The sequence below is a fragment of the Emys orbicularis genome, chromosome 1 (genome assembly GCF_028017835.1).
Source record: "Emys orbicularis isolate rEmyOrb1 chromosome 1, rEmyOrb1.hap1, whole genome shotgun sequence".
NCBI classification, from domain to species: Eukaryota; Metazoa; Chordata; order Testudines; family Emydidae; genus Emys; species Emys orbicularis.
Window position 1 is genome coordinate 76,958,244 of NC_088683.1, and position 20,148 is coordinate 76,978,391.

A 20,148-nucleotide genomic window follows, 5' to 3' on the forward strand; every position below is an offset into this window, starting at 1 on the left:
TGCTGCAGACTCAAATTAGCAAGTTTCAGTCTCATGGGATATGCACTTAACATGGAAATAATGGCCCAAACTCCTGCAAACGGCCATAGACCTTGGGAGAATGCCTCCTCCCAACACCCCTGCTTACTTTCCCACACAAAATCCAATTACAGAAGATTTGTGTGAAGAGAGGAGAATGTTACCCTTTATGAATACAGGAAATTATAACTTGTCCATTTCCAGCTTTATTTTCCTGCCATTATTGCATCCTGATTTCAACCCCTAGAAATCAACTGGGCTCTACCTGGGTGCAGGGGACCTCCCAAGTGTAGCCAGTTGCAAGATCAGGGCATTACTGTTTTATAAATTAAAATGTTATTTACAAAAGAGAGAAACACTATTGACTATGAAGAAAGAATCAATTTTGGGAATGGCCACAGGTTTAATCCAGGGCAAGATTTACAACAGACATTATTAATTAGGGGATGAAACCATAGCTAAATCCATTCTCTTTCTTAACATGTGTGTTCTGTAACATGTGATAGCATTTTCTTTAGTTTTGTATTAACTTTGTGTCTGGTAACCACGATGTTTAAGTCTTTAACATACATTGAGGTAATGTCAACAATTATGTGTAAGGAGATTTGTAAATTTAGAGGGTGAATTGCTAACCTTAGAGAGTGAATACATTCACTGAGTTGTATAGAGGCATATGGTCCTATGAAGATTAAGGGAGAGATTTTCAAAGGCACAAATGGGAGTGAGTCACACAACTCTCATTGACTTTCAATGGAAGATGAGCACCTAATTGCTCTTTGCAGTGATTTCCTCCTGTGTGATTTCACAAGAAGAGCGTGGCACTGCTAAGAGTAGAACCCTCGTCTCCTAACGCCGAATCCTGTGCCTTAACCATAAGACCATCCTTCCTTTCTAGAAGAAGAGCACCTGCAGTTGTACTATCTAGGATAAAATGATAAAGGCCATCCAGTATTGCTGGTTCAGGGCATAGACCTCTCATTAGCTGGAAGTAGGATGATATTTCCCACTGAATATAATTGCACACCATATGACACACTATGATGGTTTTGAACCCTCCTCTGAGTATCAGGCATTAACAATTGTTGGACATAGGATACTGGACTAGATGGACTAGTTTGCTTATTGTTGGGTGGCTTGTTTCATTATGGCAATTCTTATATTTTATTACAAATATTAATAAAATCTAATAAGAAAATGAAGTACAGTAAATTATGTTGTCCTCTATAACTAAAGACACCAAGTAGGTCTGTGTGAATGCTTAAAATGAGTATTTGTGAAAAATAATTTGAATAACAAACACCATTGCTCTTTGACATTATTTATGATTTATATTATTTGCTGTTTGTGAATATCTGTACATGAAATTCTTGTCACAAGAATATTCACAGAAGGGAAAACTATCATGAAATCTCATGCAGACTTGTATTTGACAAGAATTAACATCAGGTTGTTGGCACAGCTATCTTGAAAGCTTTTCTGGCTTTGGGGATAATTCAGCCAGGGAGCAGAAATAATATTAAGTGAAGGAGGTGATCAGTTACACAGCACAAATGGCAAATTATGAATAACAAATAGTTAGAACAATAGGTACAGCTAATCATTTGTGAGCAATCCATAGGTTGAAATATGCTTATATAAACCATTAATCAAATAATGAAGAAAAATATGAAAGTTAGTCTGGTTGTGGATAATTTGCAAACAGAAGGAAGTGGGTAAATTAGGTCTGTCTAAGGGTTTTTCTGTATTGCCCATCACCATGGTAAATTAATGATCACACATAAATTTTGTCTCCATTTGATGGCCCATAGCAGACTTCATGGAATATTTTCCTCTTCACCCTTTTAGGTTCTAGGAAACTCTGCTTTTATATATAATATAATTTCATTAAATAAGTTCTTCCCTGCAAATGATTCATCTATCTCTGCCCCTGAGTAATAGAATTCATGAACAGTTATGAAACTATGATTCACTTGCTACTGAACCCAAAATAACTCTGTCCAACCCCCTCAGGAACAGGTCAGTGAGCAATAACTAATTGCCAGTTGTCTCTATTTGATTAAATGCTCACTGGTTCTCATGCTGTGGCAAGAGCTCTCCCAAGCTACAGGAATTAGGAAAAGGCATTTCTCAAAAGTAAGGCTGAGTCACATAAGACATTGTTACCACATTATATGGCATCATGAAAAGACAGGAAAAAACACAAAAGGTGATAGTCTGACTTTATCCAGACTTTTAAAGGTGAAAGTTCATGTAAGCTTAAATTGTTCAACTTGATGGTGTTTTCTGCAGCTCTGCATCTGACACTGTTGATGTAACTAGGGTTGACGGTGAGGTGAAATGCTTCTGCGGTGTCTCCAGCTGCCCTTAGAAGTGTAACATATCGTAGAACTGAAAAGTCCTTCCTTTTACTGGAGTGACCATATGAGGGGAAATTATATTATTGATCCATTTGTAATACAGAACACAACGCAAATTTAAAGGCTTTCTAACAAATATACATTATCTTACAGGAACTTCCCAAGTTTCTTCAAGACCTTGCTTCAACTGATGCTGATCTGCCTTGGAACAGGTCTAAGAATCGCTTTCCAAACATAAAGCCATGTATGTCTTTACTAACTAGTCTCTCTTTTTTTACTCTCTAACTGTAGAAGTACAGTGTATGTTTGGAATGCATCTGAATTTTTCATTTGGTCTCTCAGATAAGTTACTATGATAATGTACATGTTATATTACAATTTACTATCAACTAATCTGTTTTTGTTCACTTGTTTGAGTAAGGGTTATTTGTAAATGGCTTTCAACTTGCTCTCGCAAGCTTTAACATGCAGGTGCCAGAAATTTTAGCCTGAATAGTTTCTTAGCTTTGTAATTTAACCCAAGTAGCAAACTCTTTAACATTCTTCCTGGACTTTTCCCCTTAGTTAAAAGTAAGTTAAGTGTAAAATCCACATGTTTATGCATTTGTTTTCCATGGGAGCCTGATGATGCTTTCTTACAGCTACTTGCAAATATGCTGCAAGAGTTCCATTGAAGATCAGAGTGACTGTATGATAACTTATAAGCCAAGGCTAGATTTTATCACAGGAGACAGGAGTCTGTCTCTCTGTACTCAACACTGCTTCATTTTTCAGTTAATAAGACAAGAAATGCCATTATTATTTTAAGCATTAACTGTGATGTGAGATGGGGGGCATGGCATTCCTCTGTTAATGTAGCTACATTCTGTGCTATTAACTTTACAGAACAGCTGTTCCTGTTATCTGCTGCCTGGTTCAACACATATTCTGTGCTCTAATTTACAATTGCTAAAAACTGATATTCATGTTACCCAATAACATTGTCAGAAGTGCGTCAGAAATCTTTCGTTTTATAATATCCTTTCTTTTTACTGGTTTGCAGAAGCAAATGTCAGGAAATGGATAATTGATTTCAGTATGTACCTATTCAGAATCTTTTTCACACACGACATCTTTCCTATTTTTCATCACTTCTATATACTTATAATGGGCCAAATTCTGAGGTCCTTCCTCAATTTTTACTCAGTTCTCACTTACGCCGACTTCCTGTTTTAGGAGTTTGCCTGGCTAAAGAATGAGTTAAAGCTCAATAAGGACCTCAGGACATGGCCTGGTGGTAGCAAAATATAACAGAACAAACAAATATAAATGATTAGGCCCAGGCTTGTAGTCTGATCCAGACAGAGGACCGCATCACAATTGCACCACCTCATCAAAGGCAGTTGGCTCTGCAAAGGCACAACAGGCCTGCACACCTCAGATTGCAGGATTGGGGCCTTAGACGTTTGCATTAGAAATAATCGTCATGAGAAAAATGCATTGAAATGTAAAGAGCAAGGAAGGAGAGTGATTATACAACCAAACAGGCTGGTTAAATAGTTCTTGGGAGTTGCAATTACTGTACTGTTTTGCCAAGGTAGATTCAATAAAATTAGATAAACTAATGTAAACATTAATTTTGAATTCTCAGCATCATAGCAACATCTGATGCATGTCACTATAGTTTACAAGTAAACATCTCAATTAAATAGACTTTATTTCTGCTATAGATAATAACAACAGAGTAAAGCTGATAGCTGATGCTGGTATTCCAGGATCTGATTACATCAATGCCAGCTATGTGTCTGTAAGTTGGAAGTCTCTCATAATGCTCATCACATTTTTTCTATTTTTATGTTCTTTTACAAAGTGACTTAAAAGGGAATATATTTTATATCAGAACATGCTTCTAATGTTTTTTCCATCTACTGCAGCTGTTGTGGCCACACTGTCTCTTCCAGCACTATGAATTCATGTGTCCAAGTGTATCATTGAACATAATTAGTTTTAAAACATTTAATTTGATTTGTGCATTTTTATTGTTGGGTTGTGTTTATTAATAGTAAAACAACTGTAGTCAGCTAATTCATTTCTGGAAATTATCTCCATCCTGTTCCCATTGGAGCCAATTGTGAAAATCCCATTCATGTCAGTGGTGCCGGATATGGCGCTATTTTGTATTTCTTAGTTAAGGATTTTGGGGTATTGTATAAAAGATGCTATGTAAAAATAAATAGAACTGAACTGAATATTCCTGTAACAATAGATAATGTGTTTTTATGGTGGCCCTTATTATTTCATGCTAATTTTGATGAGGAAAAATTTAAATATGCCACCTGACAACACAGTAGCTGTGATATTGTTCAATGACATAGCTGCTACCAAAATATTTTAATACAATTGAATAAGCTGATGTGTTTGAAAATAGACAAAATAGGTTATTAAAATACTCTGTTGATGGAGGGGAGAGAGCACAGTGTCTCTTTCCTCCAGTCTTTCTGCAGAATAGAATAGATGTCATTCCCACCCTGCTCCAAATAATGCCTTCCCTGGAGTTTGGCCCTATTGGTAACTCAAGTAATAATAGCAGAACATTTCTCCCCACACTTATCTGTTTCTCAGGGTTTCCTGCAGGATCTCCCTGTCTCTGCCCTTATTTCCCTGAACCATGGTAATGCCCCCCTCGTGCATCCTGGTAAAACAATCAAGCTATTCCTCTTGCAATGATTATTATAATTATTTATTGTTTTTATTACAGTGGCCCCAACTGAGGTCAAAACCCCATTGCACTACACACAGTACAAACAAAATAAAAGACAATTTGTGCCATGCAGGTCTTCCCATATAAATAGATGAGACAGCAAAGAGTAGGTAAAAGAAAATAGTATTATCTCCATATTACAGACAGGAAACTGAGGCACTGAGACTTGCCCAAGGTCATACAGAAAGTCTGTAGCAGAGCTGGGTATTGAACACTGGTCTCCTGAGTCCTGACTCCCATCCCACTGTTTTAAACATCATCCTTCCTTTCTATTAGTCAACAAAACTTACTCATCACTTTATACAGTGTTCTAACAGGGTGGGTCAACAGAAAAGACCTTCCACCCTGTTACAAATCCTGTTACACAGCTGTAGTGCTGTTTGCCATGCTCAGGGCCTCTGAAGTGGTGTTCTGAGTAGAGTGGAAGGGTACGTCTTCACTACCCGCCGTATCAGCGGGTAGCAATCGATTTATCCGGGATCGATATATCGCGTCTCGTTAAGACGCGATATATCGATCCCCGAACGCGCTCACCGTCGACTCCGGAACTCCACCAGAGCAAGCGGCGGTAGCACAGTCAACGGGGGAGCCGCGGCCGTCGATCCCGCGCCGTGTGGACCCCAGGTAATTCGATCCAAGATACTTCGACTTCAGCTACGCTATTCACGTAGCTGAAGTTGCATATCTTGGATCGATCCCCCCCCAGTGTAGACCAGCCCGAAGATGGACAGGTCTCCACTCTCCCTCACTGGCTAGCATTCAAAAGCTGATGCTGGGAAGCTCACACAGCACCTTCAAAAAGGCTGCGGAAAGTGCTACTGCGAAGAGCTCTCCCATGCAGGCATTTTTGCTTGCTTCTGACTTATGCAGGCATAATGCCTTTTGTCACCATTGATGGGATATTGCAGCTGCCAAGCCCGCCAATTCTCAGAGCTACAACTTTGACGTGTGTGTGTGTGTGTGTGTGTGTGTGTGTGTGTGTGTATACACACACAGAGAAAGGGAGAGAGATCTATAAAGGGCAAAGTTATAGCTCTGAGAATTGGTGGCCTTAGCAGCTGCAATATCCTATCAATGGTGACAAAAGGCATTATGCCTGCATAAGTCAGAAGCAACCAGAAATGCCTGCATGGGAGAACTCTTAGCAGTAGGTAGGTAGATAAATAGATAGATATAGAGAGAAACACCTTGTATATACTATATAATAAGTGGGAATTTGAATGTTACTTTTATTTTTACTGGTTCACCCACGAAGGGAGAAAGCAAATAATTAACTCAGAGCTTTGCATCCCTGAGTTATAGCTCCTCACTTCACTGTTCAACTAGGGAGGATTAGTGTAGTTTCCCACTGCCACCTGTTATGTATATTATATATCAAATAAATAACAGGCAGCTGTGAATTATAGGACTGTAATTCCATTGAGGAGTTTTGATGAGGCTAATAAACTTTTGCACTGTTTGTTCTGTTTAATTACCAGAACTCCATGATGGACTATCAGCTCTGCAATGTAACATTTATTTTTTTAATTTTATATAATGCATAGAGCTCCTGGTGCACCAATGGCCCCTTTAAGAAAACTGGTTCCATCCTGTGGAAGGACAGCCAAGGGGCACATGTATTGCAATCTCTGCTTGAAAAAACTGCTCTCATGCGTTTAATTCGTTTTAGAATTATGTACAAAAACAGAAACCCAAGATCATCCCTTCCGTGGAAAAACCCACAGGGTGACTTCAGGGGATCCTCTCTCAAAGAGAGACTTAGAACATCACTTTTCAGGGCTGAGGTTCCCCCCAACCCTTTGGCAGGAAAAAGGCCACCTCTGAACCTGGGCTGATCAATTGGAGGACAAGACAATGTATGTGGGCTCCCACCAGCTCTGGATCTGTAGCAGTTTTGCACTAATAGAGCTGCACAACCATGGCCCCAGCTGCCCCGAGATCATGCGTGAAACTCTGCAGTAAAGGTAATACAGCCATAGGCTGTAACCTTGGGATATTTTTAATGACTGTAAGTAGCCATGTCTTCAATTTAACATATTTTTAAAGGATGCCACTTCCAGTAGCACAGGGCCTCTAACATATTTGGGCATTGGCTGAGAACAGACTTACTCAATGGAAAGAATCTCACGTATTGAATTATCCACATCACTTAGGCTTTCCTTGGAGGTTTCCAATGCAACAACTTGGCTGGCCTATCCCTGTTTAATTTATATATCTGACAAATTCACAACCTCTGTTGATATGGCGGCAGGCATAATTATGAGTCATACACACACACACACACTTTTTGTTTGTGTATATCCATATATATTAAATGTTTTCATTGTAGGGCTATTTGTGTCCAAATGAGTTTATTGCTACTCAGGGACCATTACCAGGAACAGTGGGTGATTTCTGGAGAATGGTGTGGGAGACTAGAGCAAAAACGCTTGTGATGCTTACGCAATGTTTTGAAAAAGGACGGGTAAGTTACTGGCATATCAGTTAACAATGCATGCAATAACTGTCAATTATATATGCTTTCTATCAGAATTATATATGTTCATTGTTAATAAGCAGTGTCCTCTGACTGCAGGTAAGATGTCACCAATACTGGCCAGAAGACAACAAACCAGTGACTGTGTTTGGAGATATAGTGATTACCAAATTAGTGGAAGATATTCACATAGACTGGACTATCAGGGATCTAAAAATTGAAAGGGTAAGGGAAAAGTGAAAAATGCTTTTATAAAAATACACTCTTAAATCCCAGTGAATGTCAAATGTGTTCCATCCCACTCAGCTGTCCCTAAAAGTTCTTCTTTTAATCCCAAATTTGCATACATTGCATTGTCTGTTTTTTCTGAATATTTTTAATTTTTTGAAAATTGTCTCCAGTTTCTGTCGCATGGAACTGATATGTGAAACCCAGATGATAGGAAGTAGAATATCAGGGATACTGAATCTCTAATCTGCTGGGAGTCAAAGTTTCTACCTGAGTATCTCAATATCTTTTCTGGAAGGGAGTAATTATAAAAATTTGGGAATGATAAAAATCCCTTCTAATGCATCCCTCCCAGATAAAGCAATGAAGGGTGAGATTCTCTGGAACAGTGCAGCTGCTTTGTACTGCATCAGCAGCAGTAGTGAACTATAGAGCTGGCATAACCAGCCCTGGGAGATTCACCTCAATACAAGTGGCTCTCTGTGTCTTAACACCACTTGCACTTTCTGTGGTTTCAGGCTTTTGGAACCATTAGCAGCCAGTAACAACTAGAAGAGCACTTAGGCTCAGGAATCAGTCCTGCATATAGTGGCCAAGACAATCCTATGCCTCCTTTGGACCTCCAGCACTGACATATATAGTGTGCAATTCTGCCAGACCCTAGGATGTGACCCTCCATGTCCAAACGTAAAGATGCATTATCTTTTCTTGGCACACACTAGTGGAAACAGGGGTGACAAGTAGGCAACATCCCAATTATCAGACTCCTAGGAATACATTGTGTACATAGTACAGAGCAATGAAACATTTAAAAACAAGATTGTGAGATACGATAAATTTGTTTTGTAGTTAAAACAGAACACAGAAGCAGCCACAGTAAAAGGGGGTTTACAGCCAGAAATGTATGCTGGCAAAACACAAATTCATATCTGTTAACCAATATGAGGCTTTCAGAAAACACAAGTCATGCTCTCTAAGCGTTCCATATGCAGTCACTAAAATACATTACACTTTAAATTGTGCCATTTATCAGTATGCCGATTAAGTATCCTGTATTTTTGTCTTTCAGTTTGCTCTTTGTTTTAAACCCACAAATGGATGAGTTATTGATTATTTATTTAAGGTTTTTTCCATGCAAGTCAACATGTACATTTTGCATCCATAATCCCCGTCACCGCATCCTACTTTACTAACATAGATCCAAATTGTCCTTATGCATTATACAGTAGTTAAGAAGTCAGGTTGTCACTTCCTGCTTTTATGTATTATCATAACTGCTATAGTGGGGTAGTCGCTCACATATACTTTCCCCCTGCTTTCTGGCCAAAGAGTAATTGGAATTGGATCAGTTGGCTGCCTTGACAGTAGCAAGTCAGTATAGGGAAGGGTCAGACGGAACACCTTCTCTGATTGAGTTTCAGCCAGCTTTGCTCATTGAGCTACTAGAAGACCTGGAGACACTTCACTTTGTAATCTGCAAATTGGACCCAGGTCCCGTCTGGCTTGTAAAGTCAAGGGGAGAGTTGAGTCTCCTGCTGGCTGAGGTCATTAACACTTTCCCATGGGTGGACTGCTGCCAGCTTCCCATAAACAACAGTCATTAAACCCATGCACAAGAAGTTATCTCCTGATGCTAGTACATTTGACAACAGTGTAAGTCTCAAACTTTCCTCTTTAGGTAAGGTTATTTAGAAGAATGTGCGAGGGAAACTTAGGTGTTACAGTGCAGTTCACTTTTAGATCTAATATGGGTCTGTTTCAAAATTCTAATACAGAACTTGTATCTAATTTGTGCTTGCCAGCATGGGGATTGTATGATGGTACGTCAGTGTAACTTTACTGCCTGGCCTGAACATGGAGTCCCTGAAACTACAGCACCATTAATCCATTTTGTCAAGCTGATCCGTGCAAGTCGAGCACATGATAACACACCTATGGTTGTTCACTGCAGGTAAGCAGAGAATTAAGTACATACATGAAATCAGTTTAAAGTGTTATACTATTTAAGTGAATATTAGTATGCAGGAAAGTTGCCAGATTGAAAGCAGTGGGGAAAAAAGGCTGCTCTTTTATTCAGAGTATAGCCCTGGCAGCAGTGCAAGTTTCCAAACAATGTTCCTCAACTCTTTCTGGAGGTAGAAGACCAGTTTGTGTTTTCCCTTCCACCCCATGCAATCCAACTGATATGATGTCAGTGAAAGAGTTATTCCAGTATTTACCATACAGTCACATTAAAGTTCACTTCAGATTTCCTATTTACTTAAAATAGGAGATGTGTGTGTGGTAACACTTGACAAATGTTGACTTTTTAATGACTTCTACCATAATTATAGCTTTCTTTAAGGAAGAAATGTTGAAAAGTTTATTTAAAATCTACATATCATATATTATCAGAAGACAGAAACTATATGGGAACCAGCAAAGAATGGAGACTTGGAATAGAAGGTTGTATCTACAATCCCTTTCATATTCAAAGGCCAGATTTCAAAATTGGATCCTAAAAATGATGCCCAAATCTATATGTTGGGGAGCTAAATAAGTGGTCTGGTTCTGAGATGTGTTCAGCTCTCATCGCTCCCATTGATTTCATTCTCTGCACCATTACACTATCATTTCAAAGAGTCAGTGTCTGAGCAAGGCTAATTCTTCAGTAAGGTGGTCAGCAGGTCTGCATTTTATACAGTTCTTTCCACATTTCCAGATGGTCTCTCAGTGTCCCCACTGACTCAGTGGGCACATTCTGAAGTAGTGATTCAGGCTAAGAACCCTGTTCCAGATTCTCTGCTGCGCTCAGTGTGAGGGGACACTGAGCGATTTGGTTTCAGCTCTCAATTCTCTGCTCCATCCCTCATCTGTGTTCAGCCTATAATGCATTGGGACTTCTCTAACTTGCTCCAGCTGTCAATGCCACTAAGAGACTATCCACCAAATGGCCACTGCTGGAACATAATGCTTTCCTGCCACTCTTCTTCCCTGCTCCCAACGCAACCCCTACACTAGAGGCTAGTGGAAGAGGCAACTACACTGGCTCTATGCTTCTGAGGACTCCCCCATGCTGGTGGTTGTCCTCAGATGGGAGATAGGGCCAGATTCCATCCCCTTTGCACTGCAGAGAGTTGCAAAGGGGACAGAGAATTTGGCCCACAGCCCATACTAAGGATGTTCCCTTGCTTATGTCACTATGACCTTGCAGCAGCAACACATGTCCTCATAACCACAGGATTCATTTATTATAATACCACTTAGCAGAGCTTCTCACATGTTACAGCTTTTACAGAGTGCAGTCACACATTTGGTGAGCAAACGTGATCATGTTACTCCTGCCCAGCATTTTTTGCACTGCTTGCTTATAAATGTGGGAATGATTTTAAGGTAACCCTGTTAATTTTCAAACCCCTTAATTAAGAAGAATACCCCTAGCCACAAGTGTGTTGGACTTGCCACTTCAGCCTAGCTATCTATTCCCACCTTTTTTCAAATGTTTTTTCTTGTATAACAATTCACTGTATAGAAGTCCTCTTTGTTTTGTTTAGTTTTTAATAGAAATGCACCAAGGAATCCAAGTTTCAGTTTTGCAGAACCTTGTGATTGCAGTTTTGTTGCATTCAAACCAGCAAAGTTTGTTGGGATTCATATAAAAGCTTTTTGGCTCCTTCCAATTCCTACAGTTTGCTAAATAGGATAGTTTTGATTTAGCTGCACCTCGTGAGTCAGGCTTTGGCTTTGCAAAACCAAAGCCAGGTCAGAGTTCACATCTAGATTCCATTTTATCCCAATCAATAAAGGTACCAGAGTGAGAGGGTGGATAAAGATTCTAGTTTTCGCCCAATTTTCTTTTCATGATAAATTTATTTTTCGAGGTTTTGAATTCATAGATTCAAAGGCCAGATGGGACCATGGTGATCACCTAGTCTGATCTCCTGTATAGCATAGGTCATCGAACTGCCCCAGAATTATTCCTAGAGCATATCTTTTTAGAAAGACATCCACTCTTGATTTAAAAATTGTCAATGATGGAGAATCCATGACTACCTTTGCAAAATTGTTTCAATGGTTAATTACTCTCACCATTAAAAATGTAAGCCTTATTTTCAGTCTGAATTTGTCTAGATTCAACTTCCAGCCACTGGATCTGCTATACTGAAGATTTGCAATTATATATATTAAAATAATTAGTGTAAAAACTATATTTTATTTTATATATATTCTTTACAGTGCTGGAGTTGGAAGAACAGGGGTTTATATTGCACTTGATCACTTAACACAACATATAAATGATCATGATTTTGTGGACATGTATGGACTTGTAGCTGAGCTGAGAAGTGAGAGAATGTGTATGGTACAGAACCTGGTAAGACATATAGAATTTATATACATCCTATGTTAAGAAAACATTTTGTTCTCTGTAATACTGCAAAAATGAGCAGCAAAACTTGTGAAAATCAGCCTTATTGTAAGTTTTCTAGTACTTCCTGCTCCCGGTTGGATTGGAAGCATTATACCAGTAGGCTTTCTTGAGGTCTTTGACACTTCTCCCAGCCAAGGAGTGGAAAGATGAAAGGTAGTGTTTTTAAAAAGTAAATCAAACCTTCTCAGACTTTGTAAAAAGGTTTATTTTGAATTTTGGGTGAAGGTTCAGGTAATTTTTTTAAACCCAAACTGATTTCCCCATATCTTCTTATATTTGGCTTTATTAACTTCTTTCTGACAAGTAAGTTTATATAAATATAGAGCTCGGTCCTCCAAAAATGTAAACATGTGCTTAACTTTACCCATATCAATAGTCCCATTGACTGACTTATTTTAAATTGACTTAAATAAGATTACACAAGTGAATTAAGTTATATGCACTCTTCAGTATTTGTAAGATAAGTGTTTGAAGAGACTTCTATGGGCCTAAAACAAGATACATTTTTAGCAATCATATGCAAGGTGAGTCTAAGTTATTAAGAGAAAAATAATTGAACTGCTAGTAAAAGGACTATCCTAGGCTTAGAGATCTGGGTACATGCTGCCGCTTTCCATGGAGCCTTAGTGGAATTTAAAGCTGCCCTTAATGCACCAATTCAGTGTAATCCTTGTATTCATTCCTGTAGGTCTAATAGTATTATCTAATTCAGAGGCTCTTAAATTGTGGTGTGAGAAGCACCAGTACTCCCTGGAGACCAGGCTTTTAACATGGTGCTGACTCTTCCTGCTTATTTCTAGCAGTTAAATTGTAAGCAATTGCTGTAGTTGCCTCAGGGTTCTTATATAATCATGAGGTGAAACCCTGGTTCCATTGAAGCAGGTGGCTAAACTCCCACTGACGTTAATAGGGTCTGGATGTCACCCACGAATGGAAAAGGAAATGGCTATGAGATAACATCTATATTAAGATACAGTACACAGTATGAAAAAGTTTGAGATCCTTGATCTAACTCAACCACTATAATTAAGGGTGCTTAGCTGTAAGAACCGCAGGTCTTAGACTGAGCTAATAAGGGGTGTGTTCTTGTTGTTGGGGTCAGACTTCAATGGGTGCAGGTTCAGACCCTTTGGAAGGGTCACTCTTGACCCAGTTGCTAGTTCATCGCATACTCTTCCTTGCCAGCAGAGAGAGTGGTATCAATTTGAACCTCTTTGTCTAAGAGGTGACTTACAAGCTTATCGGTGCTTTATATTGAGATTTAGTCTCCTGCTGGCATTCTGCCGAGTACAGCCTGATGGTTTCAAAGCTATTTGTGGGCATGTTTATACAAATACTTAGTTTGTGGCTAGCTGGGATGTTAATCTACAGAGCTCCAGTGTGCCACACACTAACTGTCCATGTGGACCCTGCTGATGTGCACTAGGTGTTCCCTAGTGTGCATTGACTTGCCACGGTTTGAAAGAGCAGTACAGCAAAGTGCACTAGGGAACTTTTAATGTTCACTAGAAGGGTCCATATAGGCAGTTAGTGTGCAGCATGCTGGAGCACTGTAGATTTACCTCCCAGCTTGCTATGCAATAAGTGTTTGTGTAGATATGCCCTGCAAAAGGAGGCTTGTTCAGTTTGGGAAAGATTCCTGCTACCCATATTGGATCGGAGAATATGAGAAGTGAGATGAAGGTGATGTGTAAAGTTAGTCTGTCCTTTCCAGCAGTTGAACCTATAAATCTGAAATTTTGGAATCTTAGGATGAAAATTGAGACCATGGTACAATGTCACATGGAAAATATTGTGGTCTGGTTGTTTATCGTTTGGGATAGTTTTCCCTTCTTTATTCTGTTTATTAATGGTTGGCATCAAAATGTAGAGTTCTCTAGTAACAATAGATGGCTGTAGGGGGTTAAAAAAATATCCATTCTATTCTGTTTGTTCTCTAGCAAATGTCAGTTTGGTAGTATGATGGGGTGTACAACCCCACACTGGGCAACAAGGGGTAAAGGAACTGCTCTGGGCCCAGCCTGTCCCGCCCCGCCACACCTGTTGGAAATTTCCCTACTGGAGGAAGAGTTAAAAGCAGTAGCGTAGCTAGCGGGGTGCAAAAGCGGCCGGAGGAGCGAGGGGGGCGCAGCATGGCGGCTGGCAGCCGCAGGAGCGAGGGGGGGGGCCATGGGGGTGGCACGGCAGGGCCGGAGGAGCCATGGGGGGGGGGGGCGGTGCGGCTGGAGGAGGAGCCAAGGGGGGAGGCGCGGAGTGGCTGGAGGAGGAGCCAAGGGGGTGTGGCCAGAGGAGGAGCCAAGGGGGGGCGCCTTTTTTATGTTTGCTCGCCCTCCTCTTAGAGGCTGGCTACGCCACTGGTTAAAAGGCAGGGGAACAGCTCATTAGGTGGCAGTGGCAGAGCAGGGAAGAGAGCAGACCTGCGACCTGCATCTCCAGCAGATGAGAGTGGAGGGAAGGCAGAAATCTCTCCCTAAGACAATTGCCCAAAGATCCCTCCCTGAGGGAAAGGAGGACCTGCTACAGACAGCTGGAAAGGGAAGCATTCCCCTCTCCCACCCCTCCCCCCCATATGAACTCTAGACTTTGGTAATCCTCTTTATTTTTTGTTTGGACTATCCCAGCAGAGGAAAGCCCTGAGCTGGCCCAGGAGGGTGGGCCATATTGTGGGTGGAGGCAGGTGGCGCCTGAGAAGATGCCACCATCAGAAGGTGCCTTGTGATGAGCGGGCACCCTTCACACTGCCTTAACCCGGATCATGACTTTGGGACAGTTGCAGGAGGGGAGATGGGAAGAGGCCCAGAGAAGGCAGCCTTAAGCAGCCTCGGCTGTCAGATCACTGATAGCACTCAAAGGGCCCTGGTTCAGAGCCCAGTGGAATGGGGGGGCCCAAGCTCCCCTACCAACAACCCCCCTGCAGGTCACAGGCCTTAACCCTGACCAACCAGCCCCAGAGTGAGGACCATCACAGGTAAGTTTAAATGTAGCACATGTAGCTAGGTGAGAAAATAACAGAACTCCTATCACTGGGATTTTACTGTGGTGAGGAGCACTGGAACCGGTAGTCTTACACCCTTCACTGCAAATCAAATAATCTAAATGGCCTCAGTGGGAGGCCATTCAGTGGAGGCCTCACAGAACCAAACTATTACAAATAAAAAAGACAATAGCTAAGGTCAAGGCTTATTTTAAAAACGTATGTTTGTCACTTTTGCTCACCTCTGTGCTTACAGATTCTGGCAGAGGCCAAAAATGGAAGTGCCAAAATGTAACACAAGAGGCTGTTCTCTTAATACTGATTTCCAACCTGATCAAAGGCAGGAAGTATTGTCAGTGTTACTTCGGTATAATATTGCAGTGTCATGAGAGAGCTTGTTCTTCTCCAAGTCATTTCCAGCACAGTTTTGCAGAACCAATAGGTGCAATACTCCATGTCACCATTGAGACTGATCGAAACAGAATGAATCTTATTAGTTTTTGAGGGTTATCCATTGTTTCCCTAAACAAAGCAGGGTTTTAGCAGTCAAGGCTATTCTGACATTTCTGTTATAAAACACCTCATAACGATCTCTAATTTGGGTTTTAAATTGTCAGCATAGAGAAGGTACCAAGACAGAAGCAATTCCCTCCCACCTGCAATTAAAAAATAAAAAATCAGCCTCTCTTTAAATTGTAGGAATAAAATATAATAAAATAAATATCACCCTTTCTTTCCATATTTATAACATTGAAATTGTTTTACTTTTGCAAACCATTGTGTTGCAATTTTGAACCGCTGGTACAAGGCTAGATTAAGAATAAGCCTAACATAGCTGTGCAGGGAAATAGGAAGAGGAGTAGGGACTCCTTTCTTGCCAGCCTGTCTACCTGAATCTTAACTCTAGGTGCCGGGAGAGTGCAGGGGCTGTGCATGAGACACTATCCCCAGGGAGGGGCAGGGACTAGGCCAGGCCATGACTCAACTCCCTTGTTCCCCCCTATACACAACACTTTATGTGTCAGCTAGCAGTAGAGGGTTGCCAGGCATCCAGTTTTAGACTGGAACGCCCGGTTGAAAAGGGATCCTGGCGGCTCTGGTCACCAGCGCTGACCGGGCCATTAAAAGTCCAATCAGTGGTGCAGCGGGGTTAAGGCAGGCTCCCTCCCTGGCCTGTCTCTGCACAGTTCCTGGAAGCAGGCGACATGTCCCTCCCGCTCCTAGGTTCGGGGGGAGCCAGGGAGGCTCCACCCATTGCCCCTGCCCCGAGCACCGGCTCCGCAGCTCCCATTGGCTAAGAACCACTGCCAATGGAAGCTGCAGGAGCGGCGCCTGCGGGCGTGGGCAGCGTGCAGAGCCCCCCGGCTCCTATGCCTAGGAGCCAGACATGCCGGCTGCTTTCGGGAGCCGTCTGAGGTAAGCACCACCCGGCCGGAGCCTGCACCCCAAACCCACTCCCACACCCCAACTCCCTGCCCCACTTTAGAACCCACTCCCACACCCTAACTCCCTCCCAGAGCCCATACCTCAAAACCCGCCTGCATTTCAACCCCTTGTCACAGCCCTGAGCCCCTCCCGCACCCAAACTCCCTCCCGGAGCCCACACCCCGCACCCCCTCCTGCACCCCAACCTCCTGTTCCAGCCCTGAGCCCTCTCCTGCACCCCAAACCTCTCATCCCCGGCCCCAACCCAGAGCCCACACCCCCAGCTTGAGCCCACAGCCCCTCCCACACCCCAACACCCTGCCCCAGCCCTGAGCCCCCTCCTGCAGTCCAAACCCATCAGCCCCAGCCCAGAGCCCTCTCCCGCACCCTGAACGCCTCATTTCTGGTCCCACCCCAGAGCCTGCACCCCCAACCAGAGCTCTCACCCCCTCCCGCACCCCAAGCCCCTGCCCAGGCCCGGTGAAAGTGAGTGAGGGTGGGGGAGAGCGAGCAATGGGGGGGGGATGGAGTGAGTGGGGGCGGGGCCTCAGAGAAGGGGCAGAGCGGGGGGCATGGCAAGGGTGTCCAGTTTTGTGCGATTAGAAAGTTGGCAACCCTACAGCAGTACTGGTTAAGGAGTAAGCTGTACCCTAAAAAGGATTATAGAAAACCACTCCCTTTTCCCCCTCCAGCACAACCGAGGCACTCTGGGAGGCATTGTGTCTCTCCGAGACCTTGTCTGCAACTGCCTGCACTTGTGACGGTGTGTAGGGTACATGTCACTACATGCTGCAGTGACCATACTCTGTACAGTGGGTAGATACATGCAGTAGCGAAAACCTCCAACATTGGGGATAGAGGAGAAAGGTTCCAGCAGCCTAGAGCCTTTTCCCACTTGAGTCTTTCACTGTGGCAGGGAAATGCTCTGCTAAAAGTAGCAGTGTAGACCTGCCTTCCCCCTGCTTGGGTGTGTAGAGAGTAGAACCTCAAAGTTACGAATGGAGAATGGAGGTTGTTCATAACTCTGAAATGTTTGTAACTCTGAACAAAGCATTATGGTTGTTCTTTCAAAAGTTTACAACTGAACATTGACTTAATATAGCTTTGAAACTTTACTATTCAGAAGAAAAATTCTGCTTTTATCCATCTTAATTTAAATGAAACAAGCACAGAAACAGTTTCCTTACCTTGTCAAATCTTTTTTTTTAAACTTTCCCTTTTTTTTTTTTAGTAGTTTACGTTTAACGCAACATTGTGCTGTATTTGCTTTTTCCCCCTCTGCTACTGCCTGATTGCATACTTCCGGTTCCAAATGAGGCGTGTGGCTGACCAATCAGTTCATAACTCTGGTGTTCTTAACTCTGAGGTTCTACTGTATGTAAAATGCACAGTCTAGTCCCTAATGAATGATTTTTTTTCCCAGGAAAAGACCCTACAAAAAGGTTTTTGGCACATCATGTGCTCCCCTTCATCCTTTTTCCTGCCCCAATGGGAATTTCAGAAAGATTTTTAGTGCATACAAGTGGGTGCTGCTTTGGCACAACAGACTTTACAGCCTTTGGGGTTCAAAATCTGAATAATATAAACTATTTTAAAAATGTATGTTGTTGTAACTTCAGTCTGTCAGGTCACAGCTCATATTTGCCTGATGGATCCATTACAGAACAAGATATCTTCCCCAAAAAAGGCTTTACTACAATGGGTATTTTGAAGCACCCTATCATGTCAATAAGGATTTCAGGAAACAATATATGCAAAAAATATGTATTGCTACTGTATACTGCAGCAGCTCTGAAAGTTTATTGTTTCAGTTATCTGCGGCTTGAGAATTACTGATTCCAGAGACATAACCATCTAAATGAAACCCTCATTATGTATTAGAAACAGTTTGAATGATTAAGAGTTTTATCCCAATGCACAAAAGCCAAGAAAGTCAACATTTTTATTTCTAAGCTGGTTCTCAAAATGCCCTCTACAACAGGCATCTATCTTTAGAAGCTATTTGTTTTTTCCGTCATGAACAGGCCACGTATTAAGTGAATGGAATTTAGTGGATTTTTTGCATTTGACTGCACCCTGCTGGCTTTCAGCATGCTAGGAGGGAGGAAAGTTTCTTCATTTAAGTGCTTGATATATGTGGTTCAGCTCCTTCAGTCTGAATCAAATGTTGAAAAACAAGCTGAACACATTTTTTCATGTATAACTAGCTTTGAGGGAATGGTGTGGTGCAGTCTATTATCTTCAGTTATGTTTGGAATAAATTTTGTATATTTGACTGAGCATAGTAATTAACATGCCTATAGACTAATAATTGATAATTCATAATTATCAGAATTGGGTCAGACATAAGACATTATCAAAGGGTTGGAACAAGTTGCAAAACTAGAATTACTTTCAGAACATCTATAGGTTTTTATTCAAAATTGTGTTAAAATATTTTGTTATTAAAAGCAAATTTTTCATCATAAATTCATGTAAGTAACCTCTAACTTTTACATCATACAGGCACAATATATTTTTTTGCATCAGTGTGTTTTGGACCTATTGACAAGCAAGGGAAGCAGTCAGTCCATATGTTTTGTAAATTATTCAGCACTGCAAAAGATGGACTCTTTGGATGCCATGGAAGGTAAGTAGATACAGATTGTTCCAAAGTTATTTTTTCCTAGCAGATGCTTTGATTTGTTCATACTAATAAGCATACTTTGACAAGCACTTGGAGGCTTGATAAGTGCAAAGTTATGGCTTTCTGCTGCCCTTTAACCCAGATTATGGTATCAGTCATTGCTCAAGCTATTTACATTTTTCAACAGAAATTCTTTCAAATACATACTAAGAGTTATCAGTAATTGGTTAATGTTCATTTAAAAAGCAGTTTAATTTAATGTATTTGTTTCTGTTGTAGGTGATGTGGAACTTGAATGGGAAGAAACTACTATGTAAATATTTAAAGCAAAGATTATTAGGTCTTGAAAACCAAATGGTATTTTTCTAAATGCAGGGGCCAAAACAAATCCCCTTATAATGAATTAAAAACAATCATTTTTTAAAAAAATGTTGAAATGGTTCCTTTTCTATCAATGTGCCTTCATAAATGTGATAAATTATTTTATGCAAATCACTAGGCAATAAAGATCAGCAATACTTTTGCCCAGATTGCAGTTCTGTTGTTATGTAAATAACTCAATATGTATTTAAATTGAAAGTGTGCTCTCAACAAATGCCCCTTTTCCCCAGTTATCTTGTAAATGATTAAAAATTAGCCAAATGTGAAGGAAAATGTTCATATTCCTAACGTGCATAATTCAGTGTGAATTTGCTGTATTCTTTTGTTTGGTTTTGAGTAAAAGCTTGCATTCTTTGACTCAGTCATGTTAGTTTGGCCTCCAGGGTGTTGACAATTCTTGTGGATTACTTCCAATACTGTCACGATGATCTTTACCTAAGTGTATGTTCTTGTGTTTTAAATCTGCTGTTTTATGAGTGCTAGGATATCATCTCATGATCCTGAACAGCTGAAGA

At 41.2% G+C, this 20,148-nt stretch overlaps 1 protein-coding gene across 1 annotated transcript in view; it reads left to right on the plus strand.

Annotated features, from left to right (window-relative positions):
* Positions 1 to 19,569, plus strand: part of PTPRQ (protein tyrosine phosphatase receptor type Q) — a 179,005-nt gene extending 159,436 nt beyond the window's left edge. Inside the window, exons 38-45 of the mRNA XM_065403406.1 lie at positions 2,529 to 2,619; positions 4,085 to 4,161; positions 7,445 to 7,579; positions 7,691 to 7,816; positions 9,622 to 9,770; positions 12,035 to 12,170; positions 19,132 to 19,255; positions 19,532 to 19,569. Coding sequence (XP_065259478.1) covers positions 2,529 to 2,619; positions 4,085 to 4,161; positions 7,445 to 7,579; positions 7,691 to 7,816; positions 9,622 to 9,770; positions 12,035 to 12,170; positions 19,132 to 19,255; positions 19,532 to 19,569 — 876 coding nt within the window. The remainder of the gene's footprint in view (positions 1 to 2,528; positions 2,620 to 4,084; positions 4,162 to 7,444; positions 7,580 to 7,690; positions 7,817 to 9,621; positions 9,771 to 12,034; positions 12,171 to 19,131; positions 19,256 to 19,531) is intronic.
* The last annotated feature ends 579 nt before the right edge of the window (positions 19,570 to 20,148 follow it).